Source organism: Lates calcarifer, linkage group LG21 (genome assembly GCF_001640805.2).
Source record: "Lates calcarifer isolate ASB-BC8 linkage group LG21, TLL_Latcal_v3, whole genome shotgun sequence".
Classification (NCBI taxonomy): Eukaryota; Metazoa; Chordata; class Actinopteri; family Centropomidae; genus Lates; species Lates calcarifer.
The window spans coordinates 6,746,403-6,760,113 of NC_066853.1; the positions used below are offsets into that span (position 1 = coordinate 6,746,403).

The window sequence follows — 13,711 nt, forward strand, 5'->3', positions numbered from 1 at the left end:
CCCTTTTTTTTTTTAACTCCCTGCTGCTTTGTTTACTCCCATCACATTTTTGCCAACACAAATGTTCATCTGTGTGATTGAGGTCTCTCTATGATTTTACTCATACACTGAAACATATGGGCCAACAGAAAAAGCTTTTATCCTTATCTTTGCAAGCAATTAGCTGTCTTAAAAGCAGAATAAATACCAGCCTGTCGCTGTATCTCCTTTATCACTGACACAGTAACCGCAAAGGTCATTTTGCAGAGACCCTGATGCTTTCATAACTAGGACACATACATTCATATGAAAATAAACTGGAATCAATTATAATTACACACACATGCGTGCACAGACATAAAGCACAAACAACCAAGAATAGCTTCTCATTTAGAGAAATGGATACTCATAGATGCACACCCAGACTGACTTCCTTTTTTTCTCTCTCTCTCTCTCTCTCTCTCTCTCTCTCTCTTCTCTTTCACATAGACACATACACACTTGAAACCCCAATCTGTGATGCTGTGATGCAGAACATTTTAAGATTAAACACTAATGCGGAATCAATGCATATGTTTGACCTGTTATAAACAGCATGAAAAAGCGATTAGCAGAGGGACTGGGCCTAATCGGGTGCGTAATCAAAAGCAACACTATAAAAGCATGGGAGCAACAGACTTTTACCCCCCACCTCCACCCCTCACTGCAGGGGGGAGCATTTTAAACCCTGTCCTCTGTGGGGAATAGGATCAAAAATAACATACCGGAGGCTTGAACTTCCACTAGGGAATGTTATGGTTTGAAGGAGACCGTGAAGAACCAGTGACACATACATGTGTACACAGCAAATTCATATATTTATGCTTATGTAGCATGATAAATTGTATAATGCAATGGCTCAAAATGGCAAAGCTTACAACAGACCTTCAGAGCAGTTTGATTTCTATGAGGCATGGACCTCAGGAAGAACCTAAATACATTCCTCAGGAATCTTAGTCTCGCCAACATTATGATGTTACTCAATTCATGTTGATTCTTTGATGGCTTATCTGTGCCCTAAACGTCTCAGTCTGCCTCAACTGATTAATGGTTTATCAGGCTCAAATCCTCCTATTTCATATATTATTGGAATTGAACCTAAAACCATGTTCCTGATGTCATCTTGAATATCAGTTTTCCTCAGCAACAACATTGCACAATGCAGTACTCAATTGGGGCATCGGACCAAGCAACGAAAAAAAAACTTCTCAAACCATTAAAACACTTCCACAGTGATTTACAATTGGTTTAAAGTGGAATGAAAGCATAAAGCAGTCATAAAGCATTTATGATTCTATGTACTCCAGAGTACCTGAAGACTGACTGTTTAAAATTAAGATACAACCGTATTTGACCTAACCTTAATTCTAACCTAATTCTAATTACCCTATTTCCATTGCCATGCACAAATATTATCAATGTTCAGTATGATCTTTAAAAAAAACAAAACATATATGTGTGTGTGTGTGTGTGTATTATATATATATAATATGCATACTCACTACCTGGAGTCTAAATTATTCTAGAGAAAGTCTCAGAGCAAGCTGGTGTAAGACTACTGCTTGGAGACTCTAGCTGACTGAAAATGTTTTGTCAAACAAATTATTCAGAGTAAAATCCATATGCTGTAGTTAATAGAATTCCTCTGAATTTTCTAGTTCTTGAGATGACAGAATTGGCGCATCTGGCAACAGTCATTCTGTGCTAAACCTGCTTAAATCATGGTCATTGCAAACTGTAATCCAAAGTGGAACAGTAGGTCAATCTTTACAATATATGAATCTATAATAATACACAATGACTCACCCCCCCCCTTTTACAGTTTACAGCTGTTGGTCACCTGTGCTTTACATCGTTAAAGTTGACCCATGTAAGACTGTAACAAGCCCTTAACATTTGATACAGATATTGGACATGCGTAGGATGGAAGCTTCGTATTGAAAGGATGTTATCATATGGGGGAGGGGAATTTGTTTGAATAGATATAAGAACCTAATTAAGGGGCTGCAAAGTGTATTGCTTCAGCTTTATGCATGGATCAGTTCTCTCTTGCACCCAAACACAACTCACCTCTCCTAACAAAGGTGTTTTCCCATCTGCTTCAGTGACCCAGGCATTCTTCTCATTCCCACGGTCGTAGGAGTCATATGTATTGTTCCCTACTCTCTTACTAGTAGCTATTGCAGGATCCTGGGGACGGAGGGATATATAGGATTATGAGGAAACAGAAATTTAATTTCACATTAATTGTTGATGAACATTAATTGGTGCATTGACTGCAAACTACACAGCATGGCATTTTAAAGTTGAATTTGTCTATTAATATGTCAAATACTTAAACACCTTCATTTGCCATGAGGTGTTTCTTACCAGAATGAGGATGTATCTTTGACCCTTCTCATGGAGGTAGTCCGCAAACTGAGGCAGCTCACTGAACTTGACTTTGTCGTAGGTGAAATCCTTCTTATCCTCCATGTAATCTATGTCAGTGTACTGAATGTCCTGCATGGCGAAAAGAACATTCTGTCTGTATGGGCACCACATATACATGTAATACCTCTGATTATTTTGCATTATGCAGTTGTCTAAAAAGTATGTGTTTCATAGGCTTCCTTTGAGATCGTATTTTGGAGTATAGCATGTTATATGAATAACTTATTAAGTTTACTTTAGATATGTTAGATGTCATTAGATAGTCAAAGCTTAATTGGAGATGCCAAAATGCTGGCATTTCTTCCATGTATTAGGGTAATAAAATTCAAAATGAATACTTAAATGTACCCATTCATGCTTCTGCTTTGTCACATAACATGGACACAGCCACACAAATTGAACTTGCTTGAGTATTACTTCCTAACACAGTAAATTTCCATCCCAGAATGGCGAATAAACCCATTAGTAAGCATTTGCATTGTGAGCTTCACAAAAAAACATTTTAACTGGTAGCTTGTCTGCCGACGTGCTTTTGCTGGACTTTTTGAGACCTGATGTGAGTGCAAACAACTTGGCTAATGTGCTGCTAAACCTTGGGAGGACAATGGGAATATTAACACATTCTTTTTTTCCCTTTTTTGTTGCCAGGATGTGACTCCATGCTTGCTCTCTGTCTGTCTGTTGTCTGCCAAAATCTACTTCATATCGATAGAGCAGATGGTTTGGAAGGCTCTGCGAGATCCTTCCTCTAATGGTAATCAGCTCCAGACATATTAGGGAGAATGTGATAATGCCCTCTGTGGTCTATCTAATAGTTATCAAATATGTCCCTGAGTATAGCAGGAGAGGAGGCAGCTGCATCCTAATGTCTTTGGATATGAAAGAGAAATTGGAGATTATCAGAGTGAAATATTGAGATGGGTTGGAAATTTGTTTGTATTTGATCTTTAGATAAGACAGAATTCAAACAGAGTCCTTGATTGGTGCCATCATTTGCTGAACTGTGAGACAGTTAAAGTGTTTAATGGGGACCCATAAAGATTAGGATTAGGAGTTTACCTTAGTAATTAAGGAGTAAAAAAGTACATCAAACATTAGTGCTCTGTGTGGAAGGGACTTCTTACACTCACTGTCAGCAGGCCTGGACGAAGATAAGCAGTAAGGCTCATTCCCAAGAAAATGTCAACCACAACTGGTATTTCTCAAGTGTCTCAGAAGGGAAGAGGTGTTGGAGTGGTTTTAACATTCAGATCAGGATGAATGAGATAATGAAAGGAACTCGGTCGATTGATCTTTGATCAGCGCTAACATTCAGTGACGCTTGAAAAATAGTGGTCCTGGGATTGAACCTATAGAGCCCAGCAGACTCTCCATTATTTGACAGAAAGCTGGATTACCCCGTCTAAGCTAAAGGCCATCCCTATCACTCTGACTGTCTGTCCAACGCCTGCTTCAACCTTCATATCACGTCTCCACAGATAGTGTAGTGGTTAAGGCTCTTGCCTCTGGAACCACACAGTAGTGCATGAGTGGTTCAAATTTAACAAGGGGTACATGAGGTGAAATATCGACCCCCCCCCCCTCACCACTACATACTATGCATTGTCACTACATGGTCTCACACTGTTGGTCTTAAAAATGCATATAAATCCTGCAACCCCATTAAAATGTCTCTGTGTTTGACATCATAGGTCACATTCAAATCTTTCCTCCATTTTGTCTGCAATTAGCATTTGCATTTCAAAGAAAACCACAATTGAAATGATGGACCAACATCAAGAAAACCATGACTTGTATTTTTAGCAGAAATTGCGAGCAATTTGTGATGAGTTATTAAACTCAAGATAAGCATGATGGAGCTGAGATATTGAGTGTGAAAGTGCCATGTGAGACATTTATTCACCTGAAATTCATAACATGTCATGGATAGTATTGTAACATGAAACATGACAGAATTCGTGAACAAAGTTGTTCCCCATTTAGTCACAAGAATATGAGGTCTAAATCACAGACTAGAATAGGGACAGCATTTGTCTTGATGGCAATTTTATATCTGCTTCAGACAGATTGTTAGACATACTGCATATTAACTGTTAAAGAAACACAAAAGACAAGAGTGCAGACAGGAGCTTACATATGGAAGGCCCACAGCACGGTTCCTCTCCACTGTTTTCTTGACCTCACTTAGGCTACCGTAGTCCCACCGAGAAAGCTGGAAACCCAGGGACCAGTAGGGAGGAATGACAGGCCTACCAATGAGCTGGATGGATTGATTGGAGATGTTGTTAATGCATTTGCTGTGCCAAGGAAACTCAACAGCCACTTAAATGCAACAGACTTGCGCAACAACATATGCATATTTTTGCCTATTTAAAAAAATTAATAAATAAATAAACTTGCGCCTCACCTCAAGGAACTCCTGCACCACTTGTTCTGGTGTATCTCCAAAGAGAATGTAGAAGTCAAGGACCCCTCCTATTGTCCTGTAGGTCACAGCTGGAGCAGGCTGGAGAGTCACCTCTGAACAAGAGACAGAAAAGTTAGACATGCTGTCTCTCATGAGAGACAGCATGTCTAACTTTTCTGTCTCTTGTTCAGAGTATATATATATATATATATATAGTATATATATGTGTGTGTGTGTGTGTGTGTGTGTCAGTGGACATTTGCATAGCTTTCAGTCATTCAGTCATCTCCTTTATAGACAAAAACAGCCATGCAATATTCTCTTTGATTTGTCAGCACAATTTTTTGATTGTGGCAACAGTAGCTCAGTTTGTGTTACGAGGATGGCACCTAATTGATGACCCTTGAAACATTTTGAAATGATTTTGTTTTTCTACTGTTTCAGGGACCAATGTATGTATAATGTGTAAGCATATGTGTATTATTATACTATATGTCATGTCATGTGCTTTCTCTTTTTTTATGGTGCCTTTTCAAAATGTGTGTTTGTACCTCTGTGCACTTGCTTGCACAAACATTTATTTGTATGTTTCTATGGTTTCTGTCAGCCAGCATGAGTGTTAGCACGTGTGTTCTTTTTATCTTTACCCATAGCATTGCTGTTCATGAGGAAGACCCCAAATGACTTCCCGCTCTCATCCTCTAGACAGAGGAAGAAAGGATAGTGTCCATAGAGGTTATGTGTTCCCTGCAGGGAAGGCAGAGAGACAGAGGGATGAAGGGATATATGGAAGAGGTGTGAGATGCAGGAGGGAAGTGGGAGACTTATTGAAGCTGAGGGGGTGACTCCACTGCCTAATCAGCTTACAAGACATTCAATTATAAGCCCCTTGGGAAAGAGAATACACATGTAGGGAGCTCATGTAAACATGTCACTTACACAACATGTCTATGCACACATACACATACTAGGTAGACTTTGAACACCAAATTTTTCTGGAAAAATCAGGGAAAAATGCAATATAGGCACTGGCATGTGTATAGGTGCAGGTATTTATGACAGTATTCATATGTATTTATATGCATACCATACAGGAGAAGGGAATTAAAAAGTGGTTAGTTGGTTTAAGATCTTATCCTGCTGTGTGTGTGCATGTGTTGTTTGTACTCCTCACCCCATTAGGGAAAGCGTCTCTTGTGAAGATGGGCCAAGTTCTCCAGTTTGTATCATGGCGATAGTGTCTGTGCACATGCTCTCCCAGACCATAAATATTATGAGATGGAAGCTTAGCAGACAGCTGTAGGTACTGATCTTCAAACACCAGTGGGGCCATTGTAGTGTCAAACCTGAATACATTTAATAATAATAAAAAAAAAGAACAAAACAAAAGAACAGGTCACCACCACTGGGGAGTGAGAAGACAGACTGATGTGAGAGACAGAGTGACGAGATGTGCAAAAGAGAGAGCAGGTAAGCGAGAAAATGTGAGAGACAAAGAAGAAAGAAAGAAAGTGAGAGTGAGATGCAGCGAGAAGAGAGAGTGGGAGTGGGAATGAGACAAGGACGTGTGGAGGAGTTGAGTTGTAGAAAGAAAAACCAGCGAGAAGACCATGCCATCAAGCTCTAATAAGCCCTCTGGGTAGCATTTCTCTAGCCTTCAAAACAAGACATACACTAGTAGTTGAAATACTAAGCCTGCTCTAACTCCTAGAGACAAAAATATACTAATAAATGTTGCAAATGCACTAAATAAACATTGTTATTGTATAGTCCTGCCAACAATTGCATGGACACAGAAAGACCAACACCCAAACAGAATTAAAAAGAGGCTATTTACATTATTCTTTAATTACATGAAATGGCTTAACACTGTCAGAATCAGCAGGGTGACTGGGAGCCACATGTGTATTCAATAATCATGACTGTTCACAAGTAGTTTTTATTATCAGAACGCCTACACACTAGCCTGACAGGTTAAAGAGCAGAGTGATTATGAATATCATCACACTCATTCCCTCTATCTGTCAATAAAACTTTTGATATCAGTGGAATTGATACATGATAAATACTTCAATGATATCCTGGTGAAATTTTTATGGTACAAAAAATAAATATGTAAACTTTGTTATCACTCTACTTGATGGACTTTTTACTGGTCATGTGATCATCGCAAATAGTTCTACAAACATTAAACAGTGATAGCGCTAGCACATTTAAACTCAACATTTACTTAATTTTATTAGATTTGGTTTCTGTTGTTGTATACTCTGTCTGACTGCTTGTTTGTAAATGAATCCAAACAAAGAGAGGCCAATACAGGCCAGTAAAAAATTTAGATTAATTGTGTGTAGTGAAAAATGTGGAGAAATTGTATTCATTTAGTTGTGACGGCCTGTTAATTATTTTCCTATAATTTCCTTATATAAATTAATAATATAAATGCTGATTTTCTACTTAAATGCAAGGTAACACTTTTTAATACTTTCTAGGTAACCACATTTAATTTGATGATATTGGGGTCTTTGTATTCACTGTATTGACTGGGAGACCACTGCACTGACCTCAAAAGCACAGTGGGTTCCTTTTGAAGAAGAAAATTTTCACCATTGGATTTTAAAAAGTATAACCTTAGCAAAATGATAGGCTCTTGAAAACCTTTAATATGACCTATCACCTGAATACGCCACAAAATACACTGAGTGATAATGGTGATTGACATAACAGGTGGCCAGCAGACAGGGTTGCGAGACTGGAGGAAAGTTAGAGCACAATCTAATTGCTAAATAGCTGCTAATCTTCAACAGCTTATCTTCAGAGCAGTCTCACTGCTTCTGGTTGAAGGTTGTGCAGTGTTGAGAAAGACAACAGTGCTGCTTCATATGCCAATAAGTGATGTAAGTTAGTGAGACAAGACAAAGGTTGTCATGTGATATAACAAAGATACTCTTACTTTTCAGCTTCATCATATTGTAGATACACATTAAAACACATGGGAAGAAATCAAGTATGATTAGTTGCCATTAAATGTTTGGTCATGTCTGAACAATATTTAAGTCTTGATCTAAAAAAGCTGTAGGTCTCAACTAAATATAATTGATAGATAGAAATGTTTGCCTTGCAAGAAAATACAACAGAGAACATAAACTGTAAACAACTCAGATTCACAATAACATTGTGATGTGCAAAACACCATTAGTGTGTAAAGTCACGGCCATGGTATTTTAACCCTGTTCATCACACCCTAGTAGTAATAAAAACAAGGGTTTCTGTGTCCTCACAAGCCCCATTTGTCACAAAGTTCGGTGTTCTGTACAGTGTTAATGATAATGATGGTTTAATGCCTAATAATGTTTAATAGAAAGTGTGTGACTGAGTGTGTGTATGTGTGTGTTTGCAAAGGCATACAGCTCTGAGGAATACTTGATCTCCACAGTGTCACAGAGGACTCACCAAGTGTGCCTTGGAACGACATGAACATACCGTAATTACTTGTTGCTATGGAAAACTAACATGTAACATGGGAAGGTTTTACACGTCATCGCTTGGAAATAACGCATGACAATATGATTATACTGTGCACAGACCACCTTGGAGGATTCTTGACATAATTTCATCCCATGAACTACAAAAAAATCAATCTTAATCTATTGACAACTGTCAATTCTTAATTCAATAAGAATTAATGACTATGAGAAGCCTGGATATACTATTTTGCCACCAGAATTACATTCAAATTCATACTGTCCAAATGGATTGCAGTCTGCAATCAGCTTCATAATACTCACCATAATGATCTCCTGCTATAATTACTAAGAAATGCCCTCATCCACCTCTGCAGGTACACCTATAGTATGTACACTACATATATAGTAGATATATTACAATACATAGTAAACATGCATGCCTGAATGCACATATATAATTTTGTTGTGTATACATGGTATGCCTAGTCTTCTGTCTTTTGCATTTGCTTCACTGATCACATGGCACATAATGTGCTCTTGTCCTTCTTATAAACAACCTCCCTCCCCATCCAACACAAACAAATAAGTAGCAAACACACACAGTGAACACTCACAGGACTTTTTTGTTCCCCCCCCTGTGCACAGTAAGGCCAAAGGGTTTCTGTGTGATCTCCAGTGTGTTGCTGATGGGGCTGGATGGGTCACTGTTGAGGCTACTGATGTGCTCATGGGGGACCTCGAATCTCTGCCTGTGGGCATCGTAGATCTGAGAGAAAGGAAACAACCATACAGGCACTGTGAGTGTGGCCTCCTATCTCACAGTCAAGTTCGTACTTTGTTGTGTATATCCCTCTTTTGTTCTGCACAGCAATTGTATTAAACAAGCTTTGATAAAAACTGCTTTTGAAATTAATTTGACCGGACTAGATTTATCTAACCATTTCCGCTGTCAGAATGCGGATGTGTGTGTGTGGATATGAGTATGAATTAATGTGTGAGAGGGGAAAGAGAGAGATGGTGTCTTCTGGTGTGTACCTTAAAACGGAGTCGATTGTTTGTCTGCATTTCTGCGTGAAATGACAGATCTTGTATGTCAGCCCCAAATAATGAAGGAGAGGCCATTCTCTTCAGCTGGGCTTTCATCACTGAAATTCAAACACATAATGATGGTAGGGTAAAGGTTATAATACGGTAACAAACATTACATTTAACTACTTAACCTCCCAAATAAAGATGAAATAACACAAAAATAGTACTACAGTACTTTTGTGGTACTATACTAAAATGGCTAAAGCTAATGTTTTTGCTATCTTAGACAAAGCATAAGAAAAGTCAGCAAAAATAGCAAGTGTCTCTTGTTTCTTTTACACTTTCCAGTTCCTCCACTAAAAATTGTACATAAAATTAAGTCAGTGCTGCAATGTAAGGAATCATGAGAATTCTCTCTTTTAGGGTTTAAAGGAATAGTTCAGTGTTTTGGGAAATACGCTCGTTTTATTGATCCATGCAAATAGGTTAAGGTTAAATACTGTATGTTGTGGTTTTACAGGGAATGGACTGGACTATTTTTCACTGGGCACAGAAGCTTCCTGCTCTGCTAGTTGTCTGGCAAAGTCACAACAATGAGACTCCCAAAATGTTGAACCATTCCTTTAATACTTAAATATACACACTCCCCTTAAACAATTCTGACCAATTTTCGGTATTTATTTTCAAGAGGCTTTCCATGATCCGGTGAGTTACAGTGGTTTTCCAGTCAACTTAGGCACATTAAAAAATAAAACATTTAATCATAATATGACAAATGTGTATTCCCTACAATGATGAGTGAACTGCAACAACACAAAAAACAAAGTGCAACAGTCCTCAGTTTGAGTGTCCCACCTAAAATTCATCAGTCAAGCTGGGATGGGAATCCATTCAAACACAGATGTATTCCCAGGTTATCCATTTACCGGTACGATCAAAGGGTGCAATATGCTTACACAGCTTAGTGTCCTCAGTTGCTGCTGAGGTAAATGTAGGTAATTTGCATAGTAGCCTTGAGCGATACCACGGCAGAATGCATATAAAAATATTTGAAGACAGTTTAACTTATATAAGACGGAGAGCTTTGATTTTTATGTATTGGTTTAAGTCCCTGTTGAATAACATCAAGCCTCTCTGAGGCAGGCCAAGAGACATGATTGTTTTTGATAATGTTTCCACTGTAAGCATTTGCCATTTTTCAGTTTAACCACCTTTGTCACTCTAAACATATTTACATTTTTTCACTTTCTTTTTTATAGTATTCCAACAATGTGACTGAAAGTGCTGTAGTTCACATTTTATATAAATGTCCAATGTTTCTTCTTGCTTTTACACACTGACTTCAGTTCACATAAGGCAGTGAAATCAAGCAGAAAATGGAAAACCCTGCATGCTGCAAAGTCAATCATGTTTTCTGATATGCCATCCATGTCACATTTCACAGAAAACTATGCCGTAGGCAAAGTGGGTGAAAAAGGAAAGATTGATGTGAAGACAGACAGACAGCAGTTAGAATTAGACAATAAGCTAGATAGAAAGCCAAATATTTTCACCAGTCAGTGAGTGCATGAGCAGGAATTCAGGGTAGAGAGAAGGGAAATAGGGATTTACCATAAGGATTTGGCTGTTCTACCGATTCCACTGTGTATCCATGGTTGGTTGGGAAGAAGCACCAGGGAACATTTCTCTCATCCAGTGGCCCCCAGCAACATCCACGTTGTTCACATTTTAGCTGTTGAAGTGGGATAGTTGATGTAATCATTATCATCCACATGAGCATTGTCATTGGTGCTTGTCATTACTTGAATTTTCAGCTCCTTCTCAACACCCAGTCTGTTAAAGAACTTTGGAAAAACCTCCACAAACATTACTTTGCATTTTTGGAATCAATTGTCACTTGTACCTTTGAAGCTCCAGCATCAGGGAAACAGTCAACCCTTTCAGCCAGGGGAATTCTGGGACACTGAGGAACAAATGGGTCTGTAGTTTCTGCCAAAAGATAAAATGCTTACTTTACTCCAGCATGAAAACAAATTTTTTTTTTTTAAAAGTACAAATCCTGTAATTATATACATATATTTGATACTTTTTCCTTACAATGTGCATCCATGACATGTTGACACTGTCTAGTCAAACACTTAGTGTTGTTGTACCTTTGTTTTATTAATTTAAAACTTTGTACTTTTTAATGATTTAACTTTTATCTTCATCAGAATTCAAGGTTGTTCCACTCCATTCATAAATCTTAAAATTCAAGTGTGTTTTTGTGCATTAGCTGGGATATTATACTTTTATTCTTTAATCTTTAATGAATCTTTAATGAATCTTTTCCTATTCATCTACATATATGTGTATATGTGTTCACCTACCATCTTTAATGACCCCAGGTTCTCCGGTGACAAACAGAACTATGAATGTTAGAGCTGCCACAGACATCAATGTGAACAGGACCATTAGGGCCACCTCCAAACCTGAGAACCGCCTTTTCCCCATCTAACACACACAAACAAACACACATATACACAGAACAGAGAGTTATTATGAAGGTCTGCATCATTAACACCCATTAATGACACCAGGTTTACTAAAGGCAAGGTCTCAGAGGTCTCAAAAACTTCCCTTCTTAATGAGGCCCATTGGCAGGACACACTTACATGCGCAAAACACCCAGAATGTAGGAGACATAGATCTGACACACACATGAATTTTCCTTGCATTAACCTTGGACTCTGCAAAAGCTTTCTGCAGGTTAGAAAAGGCACTAAACTGAATAAACGAAAGAGAAGGAGTAACAAAACTTAGAAAAAATGAAACATGGAGTTGACAAAACTGTCTGACAAGCCAGATCTAGTCTTTGCAAAGGCACCCATCATATCACTCAAGCAATTAGGCTTCACTCCAATGTACTCTTGGAGACAAAAACAAGGTGAATGTCTGTGTGTGTGTGTGTGTGTGTGTTAGTGTGTGTGTCTATTTGCGTGAATGAGAGGCTTATAACCATCCTGTTTAATGTGCTGTGAAGAGCAGGCGAGGGCACAGAGAGAGGCAGAGAGCCAAACCTGTGCATGCCCCCTGTGTGTGTTTGCAATCAGGTGGTGCACATTATAGACAAACACTGAAGAGCCCGCAAACATGCAATCTAACACCGAGACACACAGACACAGAAACAGACATTCATATAGTACAAACCCTTTAGCCTCTCTCCTCTTCCATTTAGCTTTCACCAGATGCCTAAAAATAGGTTCCACCCATAACACCATATCATTTTACTTCTCCCAACACACAGACATTCTGATCTGTGTAGACGCACACACTCATAATAACAAACAGGGGAACTTTATGGCTGCACAACTGAGGCGGTTTAAAATATTGTCTGATATTTAATTTGAACTTTTACTTAATACCTTTAGTTCACTGGCTACTTTGAGACATATCCTTAAAAGTTAATGTCAGCCCAAGAGGCAGTTTTGTCACCTGTGATTATCTTCATAAAAAGTGTGGATCAGTGCAGTGTACATTTGCACAAAAAGATCTGTCTCTGAATCAGCATTCAACATTCAAAGTCCTCCACAGACATCTGTTCCTCAGGGCTGCATTGCAATTTACAGTAGATTATTTACTCTACTGGCAAAGAGCTACACATAACCAACATTATCATTAACAAACTTGGCCACAGTCTGTCCACAGTAATGTGGATAGAACTGCATAATTCAAACATCTGCGAGTTACAAAAAGTTGAAAAAGGATTTTAAAAATGATGGCAGTGAACACCCATTTCTGTATCTACAACAGGAGGGATTTTTGAATGCAGTAGTTTTTATGTATTCATCATTATCATATGTTGATTTTGTAGTTATTAAAAATGAATCCCACCAGCATCCCATTAATAATGTGTCATCCAGCATTACTTTGTAAATCATGAAGTCTCATCAACAAATTCTGTAATCTATATTATAGAGAATGTTGACATCCTGTGCAGTATAATGAGTGTAATATAAGATAATTTGTTTTTGCGTTGAACAGCTAGATAGCCTGCAGATGCAGTCTTACCTCGGCGCTCTCCAATGTTCAGGGCAAAGTGCTCTGAGTTCAAGGGAGATAGCGCCTTATAATCCACAGGATGCATTGTGGTCATATTGAGTTAACCACTCCTTAACTGCTTAGTGTGTGTGCACGCATGTTTTACAGTCTCAGCTTGCAGACCCCAAAGCCATAAAATGCCCGATAGCGATCTACAGTGTGTGGAAACAACAGCAGCCAAAAATCCCCATATCAGCTTGTTCATAATCAATCCTGCTTTCATGTTTTATTCCACACTGGTTATGACTCTGTGTGTGCGTGTGTGTGCACGCATTTGTAT

The 13,711-nt window shown here is 38.5% G+C and overlaps 1 protein-coding gene across 2 annotated transcripts in view; it reads right to left on the bottom strand.

The window, feature by feature from the left end:
- The window catches only part of si (sucrase-isomaltase (alpha-glucosidase)), a 59,968-nt gene extending 46,513 nt beyond the window's left edge, over nt 1-13,455 (bottom strand). The window contains exons 1-12 of one of the 2 annotated variants that reach the window (XM_018681159.2): nt 13,402-13,455; nt 11,721-11,844; nt 11,255-11,340; nt 10,963-11,083; nt 9,358-9,467; nt 8,937-9,088; nt 6,033-6,204; nt 5,506-5,605; nt 4,859-4,971; nt 4,586-4,711; nt 2,389-2,520; nt 2,089-2,208 (exon numbers count right to left, since the gene is read on the bottom strand). In XM_018681159.2, the coding sequence (XP_018536675.1) occupies nt 2,089-2,208; nt 2,389-2,520; nt 4,586-4,711; nt 4,859-4,971; nt 5,506-5,605; nt 6,033-6,204; nt 8,937-9,088; nt 9,358-9,467; nt 10,963-11,083; nt 11,255-11,340; nt 11,721-11,844 (1,356 nt within the window). In that variant the 5' untranslated portion in view covers nt 13,402-13,455. Of the gene's footprint in view, nt 1-2,088; nt 2,209-2,388; nt 2,521-4,585; nt 4,712-4,858; nt 4,972-5,505; nt 5,606-6,032; nt 6,205-8,936; nt 9,089-9,357; nt 9,468-10,962; nt 11,084-11,254; nt 11,341-11,720; nt 11,845-12,540; nt 12,563-13,401 lie in introns of those variants that run through there. The other variant, XM_051065414.1, reaches the window with a different exon arrangement.
- Between the last annotated feature and the right edge of the window lie 256 nt (nt 13,456-13,711).